General features: G+C 34.7%; 1 protein-coding gene across 1 annotated transcript in view; it reads right to left on the bottom strand.

Annotated features, from left to right (window-relative positions):
• WDR72 (WD repeat domain 72) overlaps window positions 1-27,290 on the bottom strand; it is a 91,760-nt gene that overhangs the window by 25,915 nt on the left and 38,555 nt on the right. The window contains exons 14-17 of the mRNA XM_053988418.1: window positions 21,688-22,502; window positions 18,800-18,891; window positions 17,270-17,352; window positions 12,576-12,687 (exon numbers count right to left, since the gene is read on the bottom strand). Of these exons, the coding sequence (XP_053844393.1) occupies window positions 12,576-12,687; window positions 17,270-17,352; window positions 18,800-18,891; window positions 21,688-22,502 (1,102 nt within the window). The remainder of the gene's footprint in view (window positions 1-12,575; window positions 12,688-17,269; window positions 17,353-18,799; window positions 18,892-21,687; window positions 22,503-27,290) is intronic.

Raw genomic sequence — 27,290 nt, 5'->3', positions numbered from 1 at the left:
CAGAGTCTGAAGATGATTATAGCACATTTACTTTAATCAGAAGTTGAATATTTATCTCCATGTTTGTGATATTTAACAAACATAATTTTTTAGGAAAAGATACTACACTATCTGACCAATATAAAGTACTTACAGCCACCTAAACTGACTTTTGGGGCACAATTCAGACAAGAGCAGTGACTTCACAGTACGAACTGAGGATATTTTGTCCGGGGTTCTCACAGCTGCCTGTGATTCACACTGTCTAAGGCTGTACTGCCTGTTTCATTTGGAAGTCCAACTTGGATTCAAATACTATGACCCAGTCACTTCTACACTTCCTGCATTGACTGGCACTTCTGATTTTAGAAAAGTAAAAAATTCCACAAAGAATTTTTAGAGTACATGAGTTTGACTCTGGGCTATATTTTAGTTAAAGTTCCTATTAGCTTAATTGGCTAACGGGGTTGCTAAAACACCTTTCCAGAAGTTACTCTCATTCATTCTCTTCAACTGTCCTTTGAAGAAAAGTATGTTTTCAGATATTTAAAGCCCTTTCTCCTTAATTATAGGTCTCTTTCCTCACTGACAAGGCCAAAGTAAAGTCCTGGGCTAAACAATCATTGTAGGCTCCTTCCAAATAAACTATTCCAGTCTAGTGCAATTTATATTTGAAATGCTTCAATTTATCCCTACATTCATTTGTAGACATCATTCTGGGTTACTCTCTCAGCTCCAGTGCTCCACTGTGAGCATCCTCAGAGCAGAACAAGTTGCAGTAAAGCAGTAACCATCTCTCCCCAGGAAGTGTCTCAGTAAGCAACCAAAGTGCCATTGACCGCAAAAACCTCAGTTCTAACAAGGACAGGTTCATATATTCAGACACTGTCTACAAGAATTATTCAGTTTTCTAACATTTTCTGTTCTGCAGTGATGAGTCCTGCTAATACCAACACATCTACTCTCCACGTCTTTGACAGCCTTGGTTTTAAAGTCAGTGTTAATCACTACTCCCCAAACTCTTTTCCTCAGAATAGCTTTTTCTTTCCATTACCTTAGTTTAATATTTACTTTAGAGGCTGCTGCCTAAATTGTCTGGTTATGGAATTCAGTGTGTCATCTATCAAAGGACTGACAAGAGGAAGCCTGCACTGAAATTCTGACTTTTGAATTCACAGAACTGCCTAGCTCCTTTTTCATGGTTGAAGTGGCATACAGATACTATGACCTATGTACTCAGCTTTCAACTCAGTTATTCTACCATTTTTACAATGACATACACCAGTAGTAGTTTCAAATTGTAACATTTTAAACACCTCACTTGATATTATTTGGTTGGATCTATTCTGACTGCTGAAACAAATGCTGCAAGTCTTGCAGGATTTTTATGCAAAATGAGATTTAGAGTATTATCTAGGCTTTTCCTCCTGTATCATATAAAAGACTCCTCAGCACGGCACCACCTAAAACTTCCTAAAAAGGAAGATGCTCTCAATTTCCTGAGTTTGATACTGGTTCAACAGAGTTGAGGAAAATAAAAACAACACTGAGTGCTGTCAGTAGAGACAGGCACCGGGAAATAAAAAAATATTTCAGTCTTAAACTTTAAACTGATGCTATGTGTTTCTAACAACAAAACAGTAAACAACTTCTAAAGCATTTATTATTATCTCAAAGTAGTCTTTCCCTCTGATTAACATTAGGAATACTATGTTTTGACATACTAGAGGCTGAACTATGAAAAGGATTGCTTTATTATACCTTGGTTGCGTAAGTTCAATCTTGAAACAAAAAACCCTTTAAAAACAAAACACCATGTCTGATTCATATAAATAAAGGTGTTTTAAAAACATGTATTGACTTTTCAATGTTATTAAGCTTTTTAGATGAATCCAGTTGTTAAATGGTTGTTCTAGTAACTGGCCTGTCATCTGGAAATGTTCTTAGATTGTTTTTTTGACACAATGTCCCTGCAGAAAGTTGGGCAGTGTGACACAGAGAGCACAGGTTTGCCTATCACACTGATTACTTGATGTAATAGTAAGCAAGCTTAAGTGAACTGTGTGTCTTCAATCTTTCCAATCACTTAGGGATGGGCACCAGAGGATACCATCCATCATCCATGGCCTGAAACATATGGTGCATCAGCAATCTTAGGCTGACCTAAATGATAGTAAAAGCTGCTATGCTGTTCACAATAAGGAATTGTTGTCCACTGAATTACAGGATTGTGATTAGATTGCTAACATGGCCAACTTGATGTATAAGTGAAGTGTCCAGGAAAGATATTCCCTAGGATCCTTTGAAGATTAATTTATACCCTTGAAATGTGCACCAATCACAGAATGAAAAAATATGTCAAGGTATTTTTCTTGTGAACAAAAAAAGCACTGCAGTGGTAAGAGCTATTAATTTATTTTTGGCAGTTTTAGCCAACAGAATTCAATAAACAAGGTTCTTAAAGGTTTTTGTTTTGTTGCAAGGTTTTTACTGCTTGACTCCTAAAAGCAGTGAGTTCTACAACAATGTCTTTTATAAGGAGGACAGTTCCCCCTCACGTTCCATTCTAAAACCTGATAAATAATTTTAAGTATTACACAAAGGCAGCAAGAAAGAGACTGAAAAGTCTGAATTTTGTATTGCTGTATTACTATGTAATGGGCATGTAAATATACTGCAGTATTATGTATCTATTTTTAAGATAAAAAACATACACATCTGACCACTGATCCCAAAATTATCAATTTTGTCTCTCTGTAAATTAGATTATGCTTGTCATGTTATTCATTCATCAATTTAGGAAAAATAACCCACATCACAGAGCTAAGGCTTCAACTGCAGTATCAACTCTGGTGTGACTCAGGGCAGGGGGCAACAAGGAAAGGGGGAGTTATTATTCCATAGTAGCTTTATCCCTTAAATTCTCTTTAGGTAGCAAAAGAGAGATAGTGAAAAGCACATTTGAGGAAGCACAGACAAAGAGTGGAAAAGCACATTATCTTATAATAGCTATGAGCTGTATTCAAACGTAACTAAAAACCAGCATACATTTGTGCTGACCATCCAAGGCCATTCAAAAATCAGCTTACTCCAGGCTAAGGGAAATTACTCCCTTATAAGATATGGAACTTAAAGAAATTGTTTTGCAAATATGTCTGCTATATGCAATTATCATGGGAAAACTGGAAACAATGGTCTTCTCTGCCCTATCTGCCAGTCTTTTTTTTTGGAGATTTGCTTTCCTTATCCTGGAACATGTGAGGCAGATGTGCCTGCTGTGCCTGGCATAGACCTTAGCCCAGACCTTCTGCTGGTGCTTTTACTTTATTTCTCATGCGCTTGTCACCAGTGTAAGTCCCTAACCACATGCAAGTCCTATTTTAAAACATTCCTAACCATACAACTAAACCATTAAATTTCATTTCATAAAAGCACAGGTTTAAAGTCATGGACTCTTTTTTTACTATTCCCCAATATAATCTGCTGACAGAAGAGTAATTCATATAATACTCTATATATCACACCTTGACACAGATAACAATGGTCACTAGTGAAAGGGGGGCCTATTGAACCTTTCAAGGGGACATACTAATTAAATAATAAATTCTTTTCTGTGCATTGAGAATGGCCTTAATCTGCTAAAAATATCTGAGACACATCTATTAGAACAATTTGCCTAAAATATCAAAATGTTACTTTTCACTGAAAACACAAGCTAGGATCAATGTCTGTTTAACTTATATTTTAAAAAAAATTGTCTTTTCAGTCAGGATAAAGACTTATGTTCATTGCCAGCATTAAACTTGACAGTTTGGTGAGATGCAAAACCCTGACAGCACTTCATGTCCAAAAGAAACAGAATAATTTTAGCATTAGCATATTATTAGTACATTAAATTGAGCTTGCATGCTTTAATTATGTCAGATAGGTTTTGCTTCTCTCTTTTTACACTTCTGCAGAGAAAGGGAAAGGAAAAAAGAAATCCAAAACCTATTCAGATAAATGAGTGGTAGAGAGGAAAGAATACACAGACAAGCTACTAATTATTCTACAGGAAATACTTCCTGGATTCAGGTTCCTACTTCACCCTCTTCACTAGGCTATCTGAGCATCTCCTAGTAGTGCAGCAGGTGATGTGACTAACATCCATCATATGAGAACAATACTGGCACCTGGTCTTTAGGGAATTAGTGGTACATATCTTAAGTGTGATATAAGTTGGATTTTTCCAAGAGTAGGGAGAAAAAATTCCTCTGCTGAAACATTTGGAATTTGACAAAAAATTTCCTCAGATACACCAGAAAAGTTTCTGTATTCTTTAATTCTTACTTCATTACCAGCAATACAATTAAAGAATTAAAACATGATGCTGAAGCAAGATAGGATACATGGTGGACATAACTTTGGTCCTTAAAATAAAGCATACAGTGAAACACTGAATATGAACCAGCCATGAGAGAATAGTGAACAACTTAAGTTTCAGAATCAGGAAGTCATTGTGTGCTGATTGGTTCTGTGCACCATACAAATATGAAGTACTATTTCTATTAATGATGCTTATTTGCTTTGAAACAACACATAGTTTACTTTTATATAACAAAGAGAAACAGATTCTGTACACATGAGACATGAAATACAAATAGATGCATTAAGCCTTCTAAAAATGTGTACAGGTGCAGAAGTGTACCCAGAGATGAACACAATGGTCCATCCTGAAATTTAAAAGCTCAGTTGAGATACATTCTAGTGGTGATGGATACTTATGTACCTCCAACTGGTTCAATATTTTCTTGATAAGCTTGGTAGGCAAGAAAGGCTTCTTTTGAGCTATTTCTGTTTTTTGTTTGCTGAGACAGATACCTTGATCTCATTGCTAGAGACAAGCACAGTTGACTTGTGTTAATCTCCTGTGTGTTAGCTGGGAATCTCTACTTCCATACTAATAATGACTTGTATAAATAAAGTAGTTTTACCTTTCAGCATGTTTTTCACAAAACACATAATGAAAAATTTCCATCTTACTGAAAACTATTAGGAATAGCTTGAAGTAATTTCTCTTTCTGCAAGTTTTTTTTTTAAACAAACAAAACTATTAAAACATTTAACTTGTCTCACTGACAGATAATATTAGTAATTCTGCTGGTTCAATATTTGCATTATTAATTTTATAATTCCCTTCCAAATAAGGTAGGCGAGTCTGTTATTCTGGAATTCAAGGACAGAAACATTTCAAATATATGCAGTTATAGACCAGGTTCGGGAACTCATTCTGTATCTCCTAAAAGTTTAAAAAATATAAGATGCAAAATTCAAAGGTACCTTGCTTCATATATCATTAAAAAGAATCCCTTCAATAAATTGTATTCCAATTACATGACAGAAAACTAACAAAAGCATGACAAAAATTAACAGCACACTGCAGATTGTTCTGCCTTCGCTACTGCCCAGCCATAGGTAGCTGCAGTCAAAATGTCTCAGAAAGGTTTTATTCCCCATGATAAGGAAAATTCAGACAACAGAGCCTGAAGAAAATATTGCCAAACTCTTGCAAGCCTTTTTCAAGCATGGCAGCAATATAATCTCATAATGTGGAGAAGAGAACTTCTGCCTGGGGATCATCCCTTTATCCATGCTGTTCTGAACCACTCCTTTCTCAGAAAGGCATCCAGCTTACAATCTTTCTAGGGTAGAACCTATTTAAGTCTTTCCAGGGCTTTGTGTACCCATAATATCCTACACGAATATCGAACAGCAAAGAAATTAATAAAAATAGTATCAGGAGATTACAAAACATCAATACAGCACAGAAAAACTCTAGATGGTGTCTTATAAATATGAACAAGGTATTCTGATACTGTGTTGTTATTTATGGCTGTTAGCACAGAGCTCAGTTTCAGTGTTAATTATGGACTGTACACAGTAGTACTTTTTTCCCCCACCTCAGCCTGCTTTTTATAATAGACCCATCTAGAAAATCTCCAGCTTTGCAAGAACTATTTGCACAAAACATTCTAGAGGGAGTGCTACAATTTAAGGAATCTATTTTTGCTGTTTTATTCACAAGATTTTACAGAAGCTGGGTGAGCAAAAAAGGACAGAGAAATAGGAAAACATTGCTAAGGCCTATGTGTTCTTAAACAGTGTAGACAATAAAGAGGACAGGGTCTGAGCACTTAGAGATTGATTATTTGCAAGTTAAAATTGTAGAAGGACAAACTTCAAAATATAACCTAACCAAGGCGAAAACCTTCAGGTTTTGTTCTTTCTACCTTTGTGAATAAAATTAACACTATATTATACAGACAAAAATTGATTAAATAGGAGAGTATGACACAAAGAAATTAAAACATTACTTAGTAACTTATCCGCTTATTTCTTATGGTATGTTCACATGTCTTCCAGTTGTAAGGGTTTATTTGACCCATGGCTCTGCGTACTAAATTAGTCACAAGAAATCCAAGGCTCCAACTAAACTATAAGGATTACTGATTATATACTATTAGCAAGTCTGAACACTGTGTTCAACTAAGAACAACTACATAGGCAAGGAGATATTCAGACTAAGGAAAGAGATGTGAGAAGGAGAGGCTCCTCAAAAAAAAACCCTCAAACTAAATAAACCCAACAAAAGAACAAAAACAAACCAAAAACAACCAGTAGAAGACAGTCTTAGAGGAGACTAAGCAAGTAACAGGGAATATTTGCAGTTCTTTCACTCACTATTTTGAGGCCCCAAGTCAGAACTGCGAAATCTTTCTAAGATTAACATTGCACTTTGTCTCACCAAATGAACTTCTAAATAAACAGAAGAGATTAAAATGAACCAATGATATTTTTATATGTCTGTATTACTAGCTCCTCCCATCTCAAAGTATTTACCTCTAAAGATTTAAATAGAGCATTAGAGATTCCTTGCATTCAGTAAACACTGGAAAAGCACATAGAAACCAAAACTGACATTGTGCATTTGAATTTAGAATATCCGCGATCCTCATGCCTACTTGACCAATGAATCCTTTCTATCCTAATGTTTTGTAGGAGTCTGAGACGGCGCCTTTTGAATTTGATTTTGTGTAAAAATACACACCAAATCTGATTTCTGCTACATTAAGGAGTCCTCTGGTAAAATATATGACGCATGGAATGAAATAAGCTGTAGTTCTAGAATGAGTCTTTAAGCTTACTTCCTTTAGTACTTGACCACTAATATTAAAGAGTACTGGATCAAACTACAGTTTTAATTGGATATATAGGACATGATACAGTGGTATAGTTAAACTGCAAGTTAGATGCTAAAATATAGCATTGATTTGTATTCTTTTACTGGAAATATTTGTAATATGAAACTAGGATACAATACACTCATTTTTAATACATATTCCATACAGAAGAAAGCTATTGCTGTCACCAGGTTATGCTCAAAGTACATTCTTCAAATAAATGTTAGATTAATTGGTTTTCTGTTTCTCAGTCTAAAATGAGACTACAGATTAATCTAATTCACATTAATAGTGATGAAATGTTGATTATACAATTCTTACACTGCTTATTGCTAATGCACACATGTAAAACTGGCCTGCCATACCATTTTTTAAAATAGCCTGATGTCTAATAATCTAATGAATTGTTATGTATAGGAACTTGCCCAAGAGCACAAAATATCAGTTCCACCTAAAAACTTTGTTTTATTGGATGAAATGTTTGCGCTAATAAGAAGACCAGATTGGATAGAGAAAAGAAATTTCAGTTTGGCGATAATTTACTGATTCCTCAGATTCTGTTGGAGTTTTCTAGACATTTAGTATCTCACCAGAACACAAGCAATAAAACTTATATGAATGTGTTTATAGTTAAAACGTGTCAATGCATCAACACCCAAGAAGTTACTTCCCCAGCAGTCAGGCAACAGAAGTTTTCATTAAAATCTTGTGTAACCTTTGCTGGCATCAGTGATCCACATGAGCTAATGCTCCAAGTCAGGATTATCTTTTGGGTCTTTGATTGTTCAAATGCAGAGTCAGAATGCATATCTAGACTAATACAAAAAGGCAGTAGGTTATAACAAGATGACAATGTGAAAGAATAGATCAGAGACAGAATAACCCTTCTCTTTGGCTGCACTTCCTTGACAAAACCTTCAGACAGCAAGCAGGCAAGGAGTTTAATTTGCTATATAGAAAGACAGACACAGAATTACTTCCTAAGAGCTGACATAAAAAAAGTCATCTGCAACTGGACAGATTTCTGAAACCCTGACAATGAAGTGTTTAAAGCCCTGCTGCAGGTCACTATTCCTCTCTAGTGAGCAGGAGCTGTTATATCCCACCTTGCATTGATTTACTATTACTGAACGGATTCCTCATCTTAACAAAACATATAGTTAGATTCTAGGTAAGTCTTTCCCAATTCTTTACACTGGCCTATGGAATTCAATTGCCACCATTAATTTCATTCCAGTATTTATCAGCAGAAGCTTTTGTCCTGCATGAACCAATTCATTTAATTGAATAGATTAAAGGGCTCCAAAACCACATACAAAAGATGAGGTTATAGCTAACAGCTTTCAAATATACTTAAAAGCTTGAATCATTAGCCGCTGCTTAAACTAGGAATTTTTAAGTTCAAGCCAGAATTTATTGCAAATTAGTCTTAGTGTTGTGATTTTTCACATTTCATTTTTTCACAAATACAGCAGGCAGTTAAACGATTATGCTGTATTTAGGAATAAAGCCTGTACTTTGCTGTCCTTCCACTTTTCCCATTTTTGGCATTCCTGGAATATCACATGCATCATTTCCTTAATTTATTATCTGAGTATTAAGTTCTTAAACACATTTATCCCCACAATTTTCTTAAATAGTAAATAAATCCAGTTCCTCAAATTTCACAAAAAACTGAGGCACACAATTCCAGAAGAACTGGAATGCTGTAATGCTGTTCCAGATAAGAAATGTTTGGCTCCCTATGCATTAGAAGAAACAGGCATCAAAAGATGGCACATGGGAAACTGCTTCAGTGCAGTAGCTATTGGGAGATTGCAGTCCTACACACAAAATGCACCTGGAGGTGAGAAAATCTCATTTCTATCTCTTAACTGTGCAAATATTTGGATATTTCCACAAAAAAAGGAAAAAAAAATTCTGTAGATGGCTCATTGCTGAATGCCCTGAGGATAAGCAATGAGTTACCACTGAGAAAGATACAGGTTCAGATCTACTCCAGGAGGGAATATCCAATTTCTTTGTGTCCAATCAGTGAACTAGGGAATGACAACAGTGATATTATCCCCACACTTCCTCTGATCAAAGAAGTTCTGCATGTGACTTGGTATGGATTAGGTATGTATGTCATAAGATCAAACACTACAAATGAAAAATGAATGCCAGCATAGTTCCTCTTAGCTTTATGCTATGTGGACATAAAAGTGGATAAATAAATTTTCAAGACCTGAAAATCACTGTCTCTGACTCACATGAGAGTGGAAAACAACACCACACTGACAATCTGTTAAATGGTACAGAAATTATTGCTGTGAAGAAAAAGGCAAGAAGGGATAAAGTCCAATATACTCTTTCAGAATTATGATTAATGTAAAAAAAATTAGGGAAAACCTAAGCTTCTTTGAAGAACTGAAGAAAATCTTACAGAAATCAATAGTAAGATTGCTATCAATATGTTTGGAACAGGTCCAAAATTATTATCTCTAACATTAACATAAAGCAATTGCAGCTGTTTGCATTTATAATTCCTTTTAGCAACAATGGAAGAATGTACTAGGACAGAACAGAGTTAACCCTTTCTCTGGCATGCTTACATGCACAGTTTGGGTTTTTAAAATTCCTTATCCTAGTTTCTGGATAAATATGAGTTTGGTGACTTGGGCTTTTTCTTTTGGTTTGGTTGTGGTTTTTGTTTGTTTGGGGTTTTTTATTCAAATAAGTAAAATTCTGTCTGTACGGAACCACAGAAAAATATGACATTTTAAATTATTCATCGGGTGAAGCTGTTGTCTACATTTGATCACCCTTAACCATGACGTAAAGATGTAGGAGCTTCAAAGGAATAAGTATCTTTCTGAAAAAAAAAAGTCCCAATTATACTATGAACCTCAAAGATTAAAATTGAATGGCAAATTCTAAAAGTTTGTATTTTGAAAAAAAAAAAAACCTCCTATTCACGTCAGTGGAAATTTGTTGAGTTAAATAATATTAAACATCTCTAGATCTAACCTATTAATTCCAATTAAAGAAAAATGCAATACAATGCAATGGTGATGGCAGCCAAGATTCAGATTCTTTTACTTTGGATCAGAGGGCACAGAGCCAGTCTTGAACTATAATTTAAAGACCCAAAGAAATATTTAACCTTTACCTTAATATTGCACAAGATGCCAACTACTGTACAGCCCATAAATACAGAGTATTTTATTAAATATGACATACCTATCAGATAAATTACTAAATCTAGACATAATTACTTGTCTTAACAATTACACTGGTTGTGGACTTACTCCTGCATGGGTTTTTAATAATTTCTGCATGTCATTACAAGACACAAATAGTTATACTCTTTCATATATTAGAAATAAAAAAAAAAAATGTTTAATTCCCTATGAACTCATCATGTTCTACAATACATGTGACAAAACACTACAAGCTGAAACAAGAATACTTCTGCTATTTACATACTGTGAGAAATAATGCAACAAACATAAGTGGAAATGAGAACAAAAAGAAATCTAATATAATATTAAATACAGTGCAAAATCTCTTTTCCAATCATTCTGTATGTTTTCTGCCTCTTTCAGACTACATTAAATTCTAAATATGTAAAAACATCCACTCTTCTTTACAGCATGTATTTATGTAGTTAAGATCATGGAGTAGGTACAAATGCTTATGCATATTTTTCTCCTAGCAGTTTTCTAGTTGTTTTTTGAATAATCATCAAATAATTAGGTTAAGAACAAAATAACAGTAAAAACTATCTGTTATTAGACAATCAAAAAATCCCCCTTTCAGAGAGTGGAAGTAACTCCCCTGAATTCATAACTTGTTTGAGACTTAATTAGAATTAAACAACAATTGACTACTAGAATCATACCAGCACTTTTTATGTAACAGAAATGTTATTTTCATTTACTACAGAAAGTTTTGAAATAAACCCAAAGATCTAAACACGTTTGGAGACACCTGCATTTGCAACTTTCAGTTAGTTCCATCTTAGCTGTAAATCTGTGTCAAAATACTTCATTGAAATACACTCTGAAAATTCAGGAAATTGGAAATTTAGTCCATACATGAACTTTATAGCTGGGGCTGCTTTACTTACAATGCAGCTTGAGCCAAACCAGATAAACAAAATTATTAGAAACAATATTCAATGTAAGCAAAGTATAAACTCATATATGACAATCACTGAAAGTGTTTTGCATTTTAAAATTATAGAGACACCTCTTTGTATTGTGACCTGAAGCAAGTATCACTGATCATTTTTAGTATGCTGGAACAAGGATATTGGTAACAAATTTTCATGACAGACACACACGCTCAATGAGATAATAAATTAGTTTCCCAAGTGAAGGCTCACTAATAAGATTGGATCTAAAATTTAGGTCACTTAATTTTAAGACTCAGCTAATGGGCTAAAAAAAAAAAAAAAAAAAGAGTATAACTACATAACATAAATTCAAGTTCAATCTTTTTTCACCATAAACATTAGCACCATTGTAAAGTTGCAAAGAGTAAGCTTCTTGTAAAATTAAATGATCTAATTGTAAAATGCATTTGATATCTCCTTGCACAGAGGTTATTTCTAAAAGAAAAATAAAATATTCTGTATTACATTATGAAGTTATAAAATTTAAGCAATTAATTTTTAGTGCTGTGTAAGGTCTGCTGTCACTGGAAAGATAAATTTGTAAAACTTCTTTCCAATATGATTTATTGATTCTATTTCAAATACATTTTGAATTTTATTTGCAAATATCAGACCTATTATACAATCAAAGAAACTTTACTTTTTCTTCTTGACTATTCAGAGGTGACAAGAAAGTGTGAAAGTCCTTTAACTCCTTGACAATCATATGAGAAAACTCCTAGCCTGATAAAGTTAGAAATAGGCCATTTGGCTTGTCTCACACACAAGTAAAGTATTCTGAACTCATACTCCCAGCTTTTTCTGATTTCTAGAGGAAATTCTTTTAAAATAATACACCAACAAATTTTCCACTTACAAGGAAAAGAAAATTTTCTGAGAGGGACCTTTTACAAGGTTGCGTAGTGATAGAACAAGGGGTAATGTATTTAAAGTGAAAGAGGATAGATTTAGGTTAAACATAAGGAAGAAATTCTTTATTGTAAAGGTGGTGAGGCACTGGAGCAGGTTGCCTGAAGTTGTGGATGGCCCATCCTTGGGAGTGTTCAAGCCCAGGCTGGACGAAGCCTTAAGCATCCTGGTCAAGTGGAAGGTGTCCATCCCAAGGCAGGCAGTTGGAACTGGATGTTTTCTAAGGTTCTTTCCAACCCAAACCACTCTATTATTTTTAATATATTGCAAATCCCTCTCCTCAGTCTTTGGGAGTGTCCAAAACTTACCATTTCCATTCTCTGCTATAGCCAATGGCTCTCTGCAAATTGCTGTCTTTCTCAAGGGATTAATAGTCCTTTGAACTTCTGCCAGCAGCACTGCTTGCATTGCCTCAACAATCTGTCATAAATGCAAATTATTATTGGATGATATCAGTATCTCAATTATTTATCAAAGTATTTGACAATTTTAACCAATTTGCACAAAATCTGGAGACTGTCCTGGTGAATGTCATTAGAAAAATAAGTCTTTCAGGCAGTGATAATCATGTGTCTCTACATACACACTGAGGAAAAAAAGGTTAACTAGATAGCAATAAAATAGTGTAAGTTGTCAGTCAGGACTTCTTCCCAATAAACATTCATTTTCTTTAATGTCAAATCTAGAAACAGTCATCTACTGCCTCCTTGATTTCAAGGATAAACAATTACTAACAAAATAGTAAAACACAAGGTGATAACAGCTAATAAGTATCTTCATTCTTTTTTTCTGATGTGTGCAAAAGGGCTTGACAGACTGAATAATGACCTTGTTGTCTTGGGGTGACTTGGTTTTGACTATTTTAGAGTTTCTGGCATCTAGCCTCTCTGATAAAATTAAAGAATGTTTTGTTTTTAGTGGTGATGCTCTATTCCTCTAGCTCAAACATAATACCCCCAAATTTTTTGTCTAACACAGAGAGAAATATCATTCCTCAAACCCCTCTTATGGAAAAGAAACATGTCCTGGAGTTGTGAGTAGCCTGTAAATGGCACTTGCAGTAGCTGATGCACCTCATGTGGGCATTAGGACAATGCAGTGTGGAGACAGGCTGACAGAGTTAATACTTTCCTTCTCTTTAGCAAAAGGGTGCCATAAGAACTAAGGGCATTTAAAGTTGTAAAGACATTTATGAAGCACGTGAAGGCCTTAGACAAAAGACCCCAAACCTTTCTAATTCTTAGTCTAATTTTCAGCATGGTGTACTTTCTCTGCATTTGGTATTTCCTTCAGAAAAGGAATACAATTTTTCCCATTTGGGAAGGTATTCATTCTCAAGTACAAGAAATTTCCTGACAAACAGGGTGAATCTAAGGTTTCAACTTCAACTTAAATATGAATTTAAGTTGAATACAAAAACTTGAAGTTTAATATATGTTTTTATAAACATTTTAAGCTTATACACTATTTATATTATAATAAAGCTATTAAAATTATTTAAGTTTCATATGGCTAAAAGTTGATATAGTATCCTTCAAACTGCCTGGAAGAAAGATCGTTTCAACTCACTAATCAAGTACCTCAAAAATATCTCTAAATGCCCTTGTAAATTCAAATCATTAAGTGGAACAAAGTCTGTGGGTGTCCTTTGTGACAAAATCCTTTATTGTAGACAAATATACTATAGTCAGGTCCACAATGTAAAAGTTCACTGCAAGTGAACCCAGCCCTATGTGATTCAACAAGGCACAAACCTTCATCTTGTTATAATAGAACTTTATTTTACAGGGGACACCAAAGGCAGTTCCCAGTTCCTCACGTCTATACAGCCCTGAGCTTTGGGAATTACAGATCCTGACTTTGCAGCAGACTCTTACAATATATCTATAATAATTAAGAAAGAGAAAGAAACACGGACACATTTTCATTGTCCTGGGGAAATTTTTGACAAAACAATTCTTACAGAGGTACACAAAAGAGATCTGCTAAGAACCTGTCACTAATCTGGATCAGATGATCTTTATTTGTATCACTGCTGTGCATGCCAGGCAGCATTTGTAATAACTTCCTCTAACATCTTAAAGCAAAAAACTGCAACAAATGGCACAACATGATATTATTGTAGAGGCACCTGTAGATGTCTCTGCATGTTACTTGACTGTGACTGTATCCGTAATTCCACAGTGCTTGGTGTGGTTTCATGTTTAGTTTTGTCTTCTCATGGAATCTTACTCCAAAATTTATATACCTCATCTAGCCTTATCACCAAGTTTAATAATCTCCAGTAGTTTTTCCTGTTTCTAACGTAACAAATCTACATGAGCACCTTTCATTTTCTCTGATCATTTCCACTTTATCTTTAGTGTCCTTCTAGATATAAATTAGCTACCTTATTGGCTACATATGCTTTAATTTTTTTCCCTATAATTGTAACTGCTGTTGAAAATACAATTTTCTTTTAGTTTGGAATCTTAAATGTGACAAATTATGCTGCTTCTTTGACTGAGGAAATATAAATTCCATATGCTGACCTATAAATACTGATATTAAAAGTGAAAGATAATTGTTTGAAGTAGCAATAATACAGAGTAATTCAAAAAGACAAGTGAACAAAAGTTGTACTGTTACATCCATACTAAAGTTATCCTGGCTTTCCTTTCTACACTTTATCAATTACTTCCAAGGATTACTATTCTCTTTCTGATCAGTGGGTTTAAAGACAGAAGTCAATAGATATCACTCCTGGTTATTGCTCAGGCCATAACCTCTACAGGTCTGAGCCTTGCAGAAACTGCCTCCCAGGTGCCTCCATAACACAGTCACATCATGGGGGAAAAATACACATCAAAACATCAACTTGAATGATTCAGTCTGCTTCGCTCTAATTCTGCACAGTAATTGTCAGGACAGTTGTCTAGATACTTCCACTGAACTGTATATTTTTCCTTCATATACCTATCTGGAAACATGAACACATCAGTCATTTCTGGGTGGGATGGGAATGTGGCAAGGAATGCTATAGTTTATCTGAAAGAACAGCAAAACAGAAGATGATGACCTTTCCTTTCAAATCATCTGGGAAAAAGAAAATACTAAAAAAATATTTTAAAAACATACACATTTCTAAATTTTGATTTAGAAAATTACCTCCCTACAGCCTTCAACTTCAACAAGTCAGTAGACCCTTGATAAAAAATTTGCAGCAGTTTTTTTCAGTTTGTTTGCACAGAATCTGTTACGGTGCTGTAAGGAGATGAGGAACCAATAATCGGTAATTCCTTTGGTCATGTTTGAGAATCAGTATCCATCACGGAAGATCACAATAGAAAAAGTTTCTAAAAATATCCTAAATAGTGATGTTTTTGGTAAATGTACATGAGCACTTAATTAGGCTGCTCAGCATTAAAAAATTGGGCATTAAACTGTGAATGCATAAATAAAGTTTTAACAAAACCTTATTGTCAACAAGAAACTATAATTTCATATAAACTACTGGTAACTAAATATCATACTTACCACCAACATATTATTTTTGAATCTTAGAAGATTTATGGCACTTGGTGGGCAAGCAACCCAAAATCTGTGCTACTAAGTGGGTTATCAAAACTCAGTGCAGCTACAATGCTGTACCTGAATAATGTTAAAATTTGAGAAGCATTGAGAGCATGATATTTGCAGTAGTTGACAATTTCAGTGTCTTACATTTAAAGTCTTTTCAGGTAAAAAAAGTGTGAGGCAGCTTATTCCATACCTTATCTTTCAGCACACTAACCTCCTCTGCTAGATGAGACCAGGATCATTGTATACACTGATCAGTTGCTAAATACTCTCAAAAACATAAATACCTAGATCTCACATAATCAATTATGCTACAAACACAACTTCATAAATATATTAACTATTCTCTGAAGAGTTTCAGTGGCTGACCAGGTCAGCAAGAGATTTTATGCATTCCACATGACAATTGCAGTTATTGAGGTTTGAAAAGAAAAAAAAATCTTCCTGTAAGAGAAAGGGGAGAGAAAAAGAATTCAGAAATGGTATGGAAGATGTGCAGACAGTAGGAATATAATAAACAACTGATAAGCTCAAGATGAAATGCTGGAATCAATTGCATGTGAATATTTGCAGAAACTATTTCTGTCTAACAGAACAGGGGACTATTACTGGAGCACCCCTGCAAAACTCAGCTCTGGAAAATATTCTTTGCATTTGAAGTAGCAGAAAGTTGCATTCAATTTCAAAAGTAATATCATAAACTAGATTTGTAACAGGTATTTCCCCTTTCTGGAATAAAATCCATTGTGGTCAGAGTATAACATCTTGAGTTTTGTATCCCTGAATATTAACTCACTCAAACAACAACACAACTTTATTTAAATGCATATTTCCAAAATGAAAAATGGTCTCCAGATTTCACTGCTTAGATTGTTGCACTGCTGCCTGTAACTCTCAAAAAGTTCTTTATCTCTCAAGACTTCAGATTCTTCACTAATAATAGGAATGAGCATCATCTGACCAGAAGAACCGATAATTACATGGCTTGCAAGTTATTCTTAAAGACTATTTTAATAATTAAAGACTCAGGATTTTTGCCCTTCACTAAGGCATTTTCAGTTTCTTCTATAATAATACATTAATATAGGACACTGCCCTTATTTTTGACTTTTGTTTTCATGGAACCAAAAATGGCTTTTTTGATGCAAGTTACAAGTGGTTGTTAGAGAAAAAAATAAGTAATTTATTAAATAAAAGCTATGAACAAGAGCACTTAGATGAAAGATTAGTAGGAGAGTTACTTTGTCACATCTAAACATTTACTTTAAGGCATACTTCATACTGTAATGCTAATCTGCTTTCCACAGACCTGAATGGCATGACTTATGTAATAGTTTCCCCATAAATTGTAACTATTAGGTCACATTACTGATTCCAAATACTAAATTACAGTAAACGGCACTTAAGGACTACATTGCTACAACTGTCACAGGCTATTTCCTACCTTTACAGATTGGTCGTTCCAACAACAAATGAGTTTCAGCAATGAAATGCTCCCAAAGTCTGGGGAATGACACCTACTCTTACCTGAAAAACACATAGATAGTTAATGAACTGACAATATATAGAGAAGCACACAAACAGAAAAATATTTTAACATTTTTAAGTTTTCAGCAACGCACCTGAAAAGATCTGAAAAAATGTAATTTCTTAGAAATTCTCTCATCCAATACAATAAGCACAAGGTGTTCAGACAATCTATTGCTTTAACATTTATTCTTATCCTAAGTTAAATTAGTGTTGGGTTTTTTGGTTTTTTTCTGGTTTTTTTTTTTTTTTTTTTTTTTTTTTTTTTTTTTTTTTTGTTAGGTTGGTTTTTTTAAACAGAGAACTGATATTCCATGGAGTACTCTTTCATCACAATTTTCTAAATATATTAAAAATACTTTCTATTTTGGACTACTTAACTATGCATTCCCTGTTCTGCTGTGCAGTCTGTCCTTGATGCTAAAGAACAGGTTGTTCCTAGAATCTCTGAGTCCTGCAAGTCTCAGATTAGATTTCAATTTATAAATCTGAACAACTGTATGAACTAGGAGATATGGCATATGAGTTAGATTACCTTAGAATTTTTAGGTCACTCAGTAAATATATTTTTATGTTCAGGAACATTTTAGTCACCATTTCCATGCATTTCCCCTACTTATTTTCTATTGTCACTTGATTTTATGTTCCATCTCTTTTTTCTAATGGACATTTCTGCTGTCATTGCAAGTTCTACAGTTGTGGTGCATATTAGAGAAGGAAAGGTAACTAATTTTTGATGGGGATATTAAGGTTTACCTACACAGCACAGCATCAAGATTTGATGTAAAAGAATTTGTGTTTTCAGCCTAGGCATGGCTTATTCTGTAAGAGGAACCCTATATTTTTCAGGTACCATGTACTGACAAATGTCCATATTCTGTTTAGGTTTTTATTTAAATGTTCTTTGGTTAGTTGCATATTGCAAGCAAACCAAGGCTGGCTTGCAAAGCCAAGATTGATGAGCAATGGCCTGTGGGACATTAACAGGAACAGATTACTTTATTCTGCCCTGAGCCAGAAGTCTAAAGGCATTATTGAACAGTCCGGATGGTGCTTGTATTACTAAGGCAACAGTTTGCTTGGAGGGCTGTATATATTATTGGGTGGGCACGTAATGGTGATGAGGGAGATGGGGGAAGGAGATGAGGGCAGTGTTTGTCTTATTACATTGCTGTTTTTCTGATTGCTGGGAAGTGTCTTTAGAAACTCAACTAAATGTCTTGTCGTAACAGGAAAAAAAATCATTGATTCCAATTAACACTTTGTTTACACATTTCTTGTGATATTCACAAAAGAAACAGAGTAATTCAGTTTCTCTGTTCACAGATGGGACAGCATAAAGAGCAACATTTTTTATCATTACTGAAATTAAAGTCTATATTATAGCAACAAAAAGCATGCAAAACCAGAACACTTAAAAGTTAATACTGCCAATTCACATACTTACTGATTGGTAATTCTGCATAAAAATTGGGGCATGAAAGTGTTATGGCTTCTACATTTCGCCATTTGTCGTGTACAGATTCTGGTTTCTGTGGACTTAAAGAATATGAAACTATTAAACAAAACCTGAACACACATATGAGCAATCTTATGTATTAAGGTAGGGTTGGGGGTTTTTTACAGTAGGTATTCTGATACCAATTACTATCAACCCCAATTAAGTTTCTCCTCAGAAGTCACTCACATTCTTTTGTCTACAACTAGGTATTGAAACATTCACAAATATACAACACTGAAATGTCCCATCTAAATGCAGGAACTTCAGCCTAATAAACTTTGAGCCAAATGTGAAGCTTTATTTTGCAATAAAGAAACAAATTCATATGTAAAGAACTGAATTAAAATACCATTTTCACAAAAGAATTTGCCTGGGTTTTTTTCCGAATGCACAGGACAAAAGTTCAAGGGAAACAAAAAGGCTTTTTTTATAGGTTATCCTTTTTTTTTCTACAGTGGTAAATAATTTAGAGTATCATTACAATACTTGGGATTTCAGTGGATGGCTACAATTTAGGAGACTAGTGTGTACATATTGCTCTTTCTGAGTCACTAACTCAGCAACCTAACCCTTGAAAACAAAGGATATGGATGGTGGAGAAAGAAAGTGAAAAAAAACCACTCCAAACCCTTGCACAATTTAGAACTATTTCTTTTAAATAAACCACTATAGTGACCTGCAAAAACTACATTTGTGTGTCATTTTAAAAGTAATATATTTGCCTTTCAAATTCACTACAATGAACAGTGAGTTGCAACACTTCAAAAGACTTTACAATATCAAACAACTCTGAAAGCTTCAAGCTTGAGAGCTGTAAGTTCAAGACACAAAAAAAAGCAGAAGAAAACAAATTTGTTGAAGATCTTTCCTTCCCAGCTTCTTCCTGTCTCTGTCCCACTTTTATGATCTGACACATTTTGCTGCAGGTTCCTTTATTTTGACAGGTTGCATCAAGTTGCAAAAAATGACAGCAGAACCCGATCAAGCTGTGAGAGCTGTTCTACTAACTACTTTTGCAAATACTGTTGCGAATTAGAATTCAGTATGTAGGTTTCTTTTCCCTTGAGCATACTGCAGTTTTGGATAAAGCAACTGTCCAAAGAGGTTTGGCTGCATATTGTACTTTTTGAAGGAAAACTCACCAAAATAACATTTGTTAAAGATGGTAGGGTTTATATCTTTATGTATCCTAGAGAAAACATAAAAATATATAGCATTGTTCTGGGGGAAAAAACCAAACAAACAAGAAAAGGCATTTTTTCCCTTGCAGCAACTTTGATACTTATAATTTTACAGGATATATTTCCCAAAGTCAGGATGTCCTTGTCTGGGAAAAATGTTTGATTTTGGTATGCTAATAAATTTACACAATGTCTTTCCAAAAGAGTGCTGCACAAGGCAAGCATAAAGTACTTTTTTCCATGGAAGAGGATTCATGTTCAAGCTGGAATCCTGAAACAAGTATTAATGTAAGAGTTTGTACTGAATATGGACCAACAGGCAACACGATTAGCAGCAAAAGTGAATAAGAAATGTGCATCTGTCCTGTGGGATAGTGCATATGTCTTGAGAGAGGCTGAGTGCCTAGAGCTTTGTGGGAGGTGCAGATATTTGCTGCAAGATCAATATTTTCTGTCCTCCCTTCTTGCCTTGGGGCCATAGCATCACCAACACTGAAGTTAATTGTCCCTAAAATACTAAATACAAACCAACACTATGTTTGTCAAACAACAAAAAATGCATGGACAATATCCATTGCCTGATTAACATGCTCTATTTGGCTTGGTCAAATAATGTTGAGCATGTTATTTTTCCTTTAATGCTGAAAAAGTATTTAGTCAATAAATTTGCTTTGAGTAACATAAATGCTATTTGGGATGGCTCTCACAACATAAGGGCTGATGAGGCATTCATTCCCAGGAGCTGCCATCATTACTGGGGGCATTGTACTTCAGATAGGATAACTAGGGCAGACTATTCTTCTCTCCTATGTTTTATTTATCTGTGAAGTCAAGGGTTCCATGGCAAAGGAAGTATATTGCTTATAGGGAGTGGAAGTTTAAACAGCACAAAAGTGCTTAATGCACATCTCACTGTGCACCTAAAGAGACCTCAGGAAAAGAGTGATCTCTGGAAAAAACTGGGTGTGAAGCCGGATAATTCAAGTTCTTGCTCTTTTGAAAAAAATCCTGCATCAATTCTTATCTGCTAAACAGAAAAATGTAAAGACACTTATATCCTGATTGCCTTTTCTTCAAAGAACATCTGTCAAAAAGCTCTAGAGAAAGAACATAATCTTCATTAAAGAAGCACATATTTAAGAAAAGTTGTTTTCATTTTTCAACAACTACAAAGGAAGAGAAGACTTCAGAATATCCTCAGCTGGAAGGGACCCAGAAGCCCACCTCTTAAGTGAATGGACCATACAGGGATTGAACCCATAATATCAGTGATATTAGCACTCTAACCAACCGAGCTAATCTTGGAGTCCTGCAGAAGGAATGCAGAAACTGAAAATCTGGAGACGTGCTTGTTGAAGATCCTCTTCCCAAAAAGTATGTGACTGGCTGTGTGCTACCTAATAAGCTTTTCAGAGGTAAGGTTTGGGGCAGGAATAATACCAATTCAATAATTTATGTTTAGAGATTACTCTGCTCTGACTTGTTCTTTGAAATCAAGACATTGGCTTGGTGTTTTATTTTAAGGTATGCTTCATTTTTATGTGTCTTTGGGACAGAAAAGTATAACCAAGTGCATTACTGTGACTAGGAGGAATTTGTTTGGATGTAGAGACATTAGAAAATACAGTCCACTCATAATGAAGAAGTTCTTACCTTTTGATTTTATCTGTAACTGCTGAAGGTGTGTTAATTATCCTGTTGATTAAAGCTATTCTACTAAATAAGAAAAATACTGTTTCCAAGTCCCTTGTTCCATAATCATTATTCTCAGGTCCATCCTTCTTTCCAAATTGCCCTTCAGTTGCAGCAAGGTATTTGTTTGATAAATCAAGGACTCTTTTTGAAAACAAATTGAAAACATGTTCTTCTAGCATGCCACAATCAGTGCATTTCCATCCTGGCAACATCAGTGAGAGGTGGCTTTCATCTGACACAAGTCCAAAAGAAACAGGACACCGAAGCCTCAAGATGTCCAGGTGCCTTGCACAGAAATTGTCTATTTCTTTATCTATGCCCCATGGTAGGAGACATGACAAAAGCAGTTTAGCTGTATCGGTTGCGATGTTCACATCAATGTTTCCTGAGGGCTGCATTCTGATCTTTCTTGAACTCTTCGTTTTTTTCCATTTTTTTATGCCACCACTGTCTTCCATAGGTCTAGCTGCATTATTATCCCTATGAACTTGGTCTGAACAAACAGTCTCTGCCTGCCCATCTACTTGAGCTACGAAGGCAGCAGTTTTATTTCTTTTTAATGTCAGTGCCCTTTTCTCAGTAGTACTTTTAGCTCTTTCTAGAGTGTATTGATTGTGGAATGATTTTGATGACTTTAATCCATTAAGTTGAGATGATAGAAGTTCCTCAAGTTTTTCCAGGTCAAATAAGAGAATATGAAAGTTTGCATTGTTCCATTTTGTCTTAGCTGGTAAAATAGTAAAGGGCTGTTGGATGCAGCTGGTATCAGTCAACTGAAAGAAAAATATTAAATGTCCAAACAAAAATCCAACAGTTCTTTGTAATTTTCAAGATATCAACATAGAATTGCCTATGGAATAGAGAAAATCTATTAACTCCTTTAAGTTCAATTAAATTATATTTATTCAGTTTTGATGAAGTAAAAAAGATTTGCTTCCAAATAGCTTAAGAGAGATCCATGTGTAAATAGTATAAAACAAGATCCTTCAATTACACAGCCGTACCTTAGATTGCACGTATCTTTGCAAAAACTCTAGGCTGGTATTTCTTCTGCTAAGTCTCATTTCAAGTTAAAAGGATTTTTGGAAAATTTTAAAGCATAAAACATTTGGTTTTGCAAAATAAAGCCAGAGAAGCAAATGCTACAATGGCGCAAGATTCTTGCAAACCCTGAGTGTTTGTATGCCTTTTTGCAATTTGCTATATGGGCTATATAGATAAAAATATATATCGAGGGGATTTGTATGGGATAAAGACTAGGTCTTTTGCTATTTCAAAACATGCAAAGCTGTCTGAAACTTCCTTCTGAGATAAGTCACAAACCTCCTTCTGAGATAAGTCACAAAGCAAGAACATTAAGGAACCTAGGTAAATAAATCCCCCCCCACACACAAGTAATTACCTTAGCTGAAAATAATTAAGAGAAAAAGGTTTGAAAAAAAACAGTCAATGTTTGTGAACACCCGACTTTACCTTGTGCCACCCTATTTCCTACCTGCATCTTTTCTAGAATTCTCCATACTTTCCCCCAAAATTTAAAGCCCATTCACATTAATGGCAATTTATAAAGCAAACTTTCAATTCTACATACTAACATAATAAATACACATGGCTAATTACTGTTGTTAATAAATGACCAAAGAACATAGTTTTTGAAACCAGAAGATCTGAGAAGAGCTACAGCTGCTCTCAACTTTAGAATCACATGTTAAAATGATGATGAACCATCAGCTGAACGTAAGGAAATGTTCAAAATTATTTCCACAAAAAAACCCCACTCTGTTTTAGCCTTGCAGATTCATTATTTAAATGATAAATTGTCATTAAGAAGAGAACTTTACATCTTTTCTTTACCAGTGCCCTTGGCATAGTGTGGACACTATGCTGTGACAAACTCCAGTGGAAGGGATGTATCCAGGCACTTTGAAAAGGAACTGATGAGTTCACACAGTGACACATCATCTTACATCATCATCATCCTGCTGCATCTACCAAAGAAGTATGTTTTACCTTCAGGGAAACACCAGAAGTGAGGGAATATAAACTCCTTGTTGACACTTCTGCCCTTTTCTTTAAGCATTTACAACTGGTATGTTTTTATTGTCCTGCACAAGCTTATGCTCTCAGCACCATGCTCAGCCTATTTCACCTTCACAAGCAGAAAGACACATCAAGAAGCAACTTCTCATCTCTGTAATACTTTTGCATACCATCATGCCAGTTTCTATATCACAAATGATAAAGAAATTTCCAGATTACTCTAAGTTTTAATTTTCTTTTGACCATTTGAAGTATTCCACTAATGCAAAGAACTTTCTGTTGAAGATAGTTAAATCTCAAAATAAACCATCAAGTGTTAGTAAACAGAGCAGCAACCAGCTCTTGCTGGAATGCAACACTGTTTATCTCATCTTTCTCATGACCACCTTACCTAACTCCTTTTACATTACAAACTATAATTTTATAGGATTAGCTATCTTTAAACTGTTAATATTTTAGTACAAATAACACAAAAAAAAAATCAACTGCATAAACTCTATGACATGTGACTATTTTGTTTCAGGCAGTAATATAATTTGGCTTTTTGTTATTTAGGGAATGATGCTCCCAACCAGATGAGAATGTACTCTAAATACATAATCTCATTTAAAGATCTCCATAGGGAGTCATAAGTAAGAGATTATAACTGCTTGTTCAGGTTTTTTTATCTCTTTCCTTTTTAAAAAAATAATACATTGTAGTTAAGTATAAGGATTAAAATAATCTTTAATTATGCTGTTTTCTAAGAGATAGGGAGAACCCCACGTAACACAAATACTGGAATGCACAGGCTAGCTTTGACATTAATTGAAGCTATTATTATTTAGCCTATCATTTTCTCTTTCTATAGACTTGTATTTGCTTGATTAACATTTAGAAACCTTTAGTGAAATCACCATCCAAACAAAGGCAAACATAGTGACAATGTCAATCCATTGAGACATCTGGTGATGCTACTACATATGAAGTCACAATAAACATTCATGTTTTATTTTCAATATGAAAGCTTATTGACATTGATCCTAAAACTGTCTGCCAAGTTCTTAGCTCTCTGCCACAGGCATTTCATTCCAATGAAGGAAGGTGGGCATCCAAAGCTTTAGACATAAAATGCTATTTAGGATAGATGGGCAAGCTATTCTCTGCAATAAAAGATTACAGAGAATGGAAAAACACCCATAAAACTAACTACAAACCAGAGAGCTGGAAACTGCATTTGTTGACTACTGAAAAACAGATTAACAGATATTTATATTATATATTGTACCTTTCCTTTTCTATTTTAAACTTTTCTAGTTTTAAAGTTTGACATAGCCTATTGTTAGCTTTAAAGAAGCAAAAAGTCTGACTACAGACTAAAATTATATCCTGAGACTTGTGAACCTCCTGTGCATCACTGACCCACAGGAGAAAAATCTTTCTATATTGAGGAAAGATTGAGGGAGGCTTTGAAATGCCAAGCTATTTTCCATGCATGGCCAGTGTCCCCTAACATCCCTCCAGCTTGCCACTAAAGATGTTTGAGCTAGGATCAGACAAGAGTTAGAATAAACTATTTCAGTTGGAAGGGGACCTACAGGATCATTTAGTCCAACTAGACTCTCCAAATGCCCCTTAAACATTCAGTGGCTTGGGGCATTGTACACATCTCTCAGAAGCTTATTCCAGTTTTCTGGCAAGCAATTCATCACTGCTCCACAAGTTACAACCCTGCTCCTCTACATCTTTTCTCCTTTACTCATTCTTAACACCCAAGGAAAAATTTTCCTGTAACTATGGGAAGGCGGCAGCAGGGGGCTGTGCTTACTGTGGCCCCCAACAGCATCCAATACAGATTTAAGACAGATATATCACATAAAAATTTCATGGGAAGTACAATTCAAGTGTTATTTTACCTAGCTGCCTTCTCATCTCTAAAGGCCTTTTTCCACTGGGATCCAGCTTATTCTGGGAATGGTATTCCACTTAAAATATACACTTCCATTAGCTGACAGGGATTCCCATACCTTTTCAGCTCCTCATATGTATGCACTTTCTCCACATATCTGCTTTTTTTTTACCAGAAGTACTCTATTGTGGGTTTTGTACTAAAAACAGATTTGACAAGAATGATATTGACATTCCTTTTACATAAAGGAAATAAAGTGGCAAAAAAAATCACAAGGTAGAAATTTTAAAAGGCAAAATAACACCCCCAGCATTCAAAATATACTTACAGGTTGCTTTGATACCACTGAATAGAAGCTGCTCAGTTCTCACAGCACAAGTATCAACTCCTATGCCAAGCAAGTTCTGAAGTATTAAATGTGACTTTTCTTCCAGAGTTATGGCCTTCTTTATTCATTGCACTCTCACTTTATCCCAAACATAACAGAATAGATGTGGCAGAAAATTGGTCCCAAAGCTCCCAGTGCCTTCAGAAAAAATGATGATGTAGAAAGCCTAAGTGGGAGCTATGCTGTTGATAGCCCATATGATGATTCTAAATAAGTTTTTTAATTATGTAATATTTAAGGGGTTTAATTCTGCTCCTTTGAGCTTTCCCCTTTGAAAGAACATATTTTGATTCATTAACACTGGACAAGTTCAATCCCCTCCTTTAGCCATTGCTTGCCACCTGCAAAGGCTCAAGAAAATATTAGAAATTGAACAACTTTAATGGGATTTTTTAGGCAGATTAGACAGGGGGAGACTGGAGAGATGTGTGGAGCTTACATGAAATAACGTCAAAGAGACTGGAAGGTTGTTTCATTCATAGAAGGTGCACTGCTATTTCATTTTTCTTGGGGTCAGGGATTTTTTATTTCTGATTCACTTGAGAGTTTTTTTAAAGATTTTTTTTTTATTTTGACAGAAATTAGACCATTGGCTTTTAATACAGATACAACAGCCCACTGAAGGGCATGATAAAAGAGTAAGTCTTATCTGATGGACTTTTAGAGAGTAATTGTTTCATTATTAAATAATCTTACTATTAATAAATTAATGCAAACTTAACCATTAAAATACCAGCACCTTACTGTTTGCTCAGTGAAGATACTCTGTGAATATCCAATTGTACAATGTATTTTCAAACAAGAGTTTTTAAACAAAACCCAATATAGAATCATCAAAACCACCATATCTTATGGGAAGTTTTTTGACATAATTTTTGAAATCTCACAATGATGTTTGATAATATCAATATGCTCATTTCAATGAAATTTACAAATGGCTTTGTCATCTGTCTTTACTGTAGTCTTTTTATTACATTAAAAAGAAAATAGAAACTGTAAAGACATATATATATATAATGTGTGAATCAGTCTTCATTAACGCTGTAACAACCATTAACAGTAAACATTTTGCTTTTAAAAAACTAAATTGTGGAGAACCTGTTACAGAAATGAAAGAGGAGGGTAGTAGAATTTGCCAAACAGAATTTATTGATGGGTGAGAATTTTCTGTGTCTTGATCAGGCCAGTCACTGGACTGTCAACAGAAGTTCTGAAGTCATAGCTTCTCAGAATCACATCTCATCA

This window comes from Vidua macroura, chromosome 12, assembly GCF_024509145.1.
Source record: "Vidua macroura isolate BioBank_ID:100142 chromosome 12, ASM2450914v1, whole genome shotgun sequence".
NCBI lineage: Eukaryota > Metazoa > Chordata > Aves > Passeriformes > Viduidae > Vidua > Vidua macroura.
This window is presented reverse-complemented; position numbering and strand designations above follow the sequence as displayed.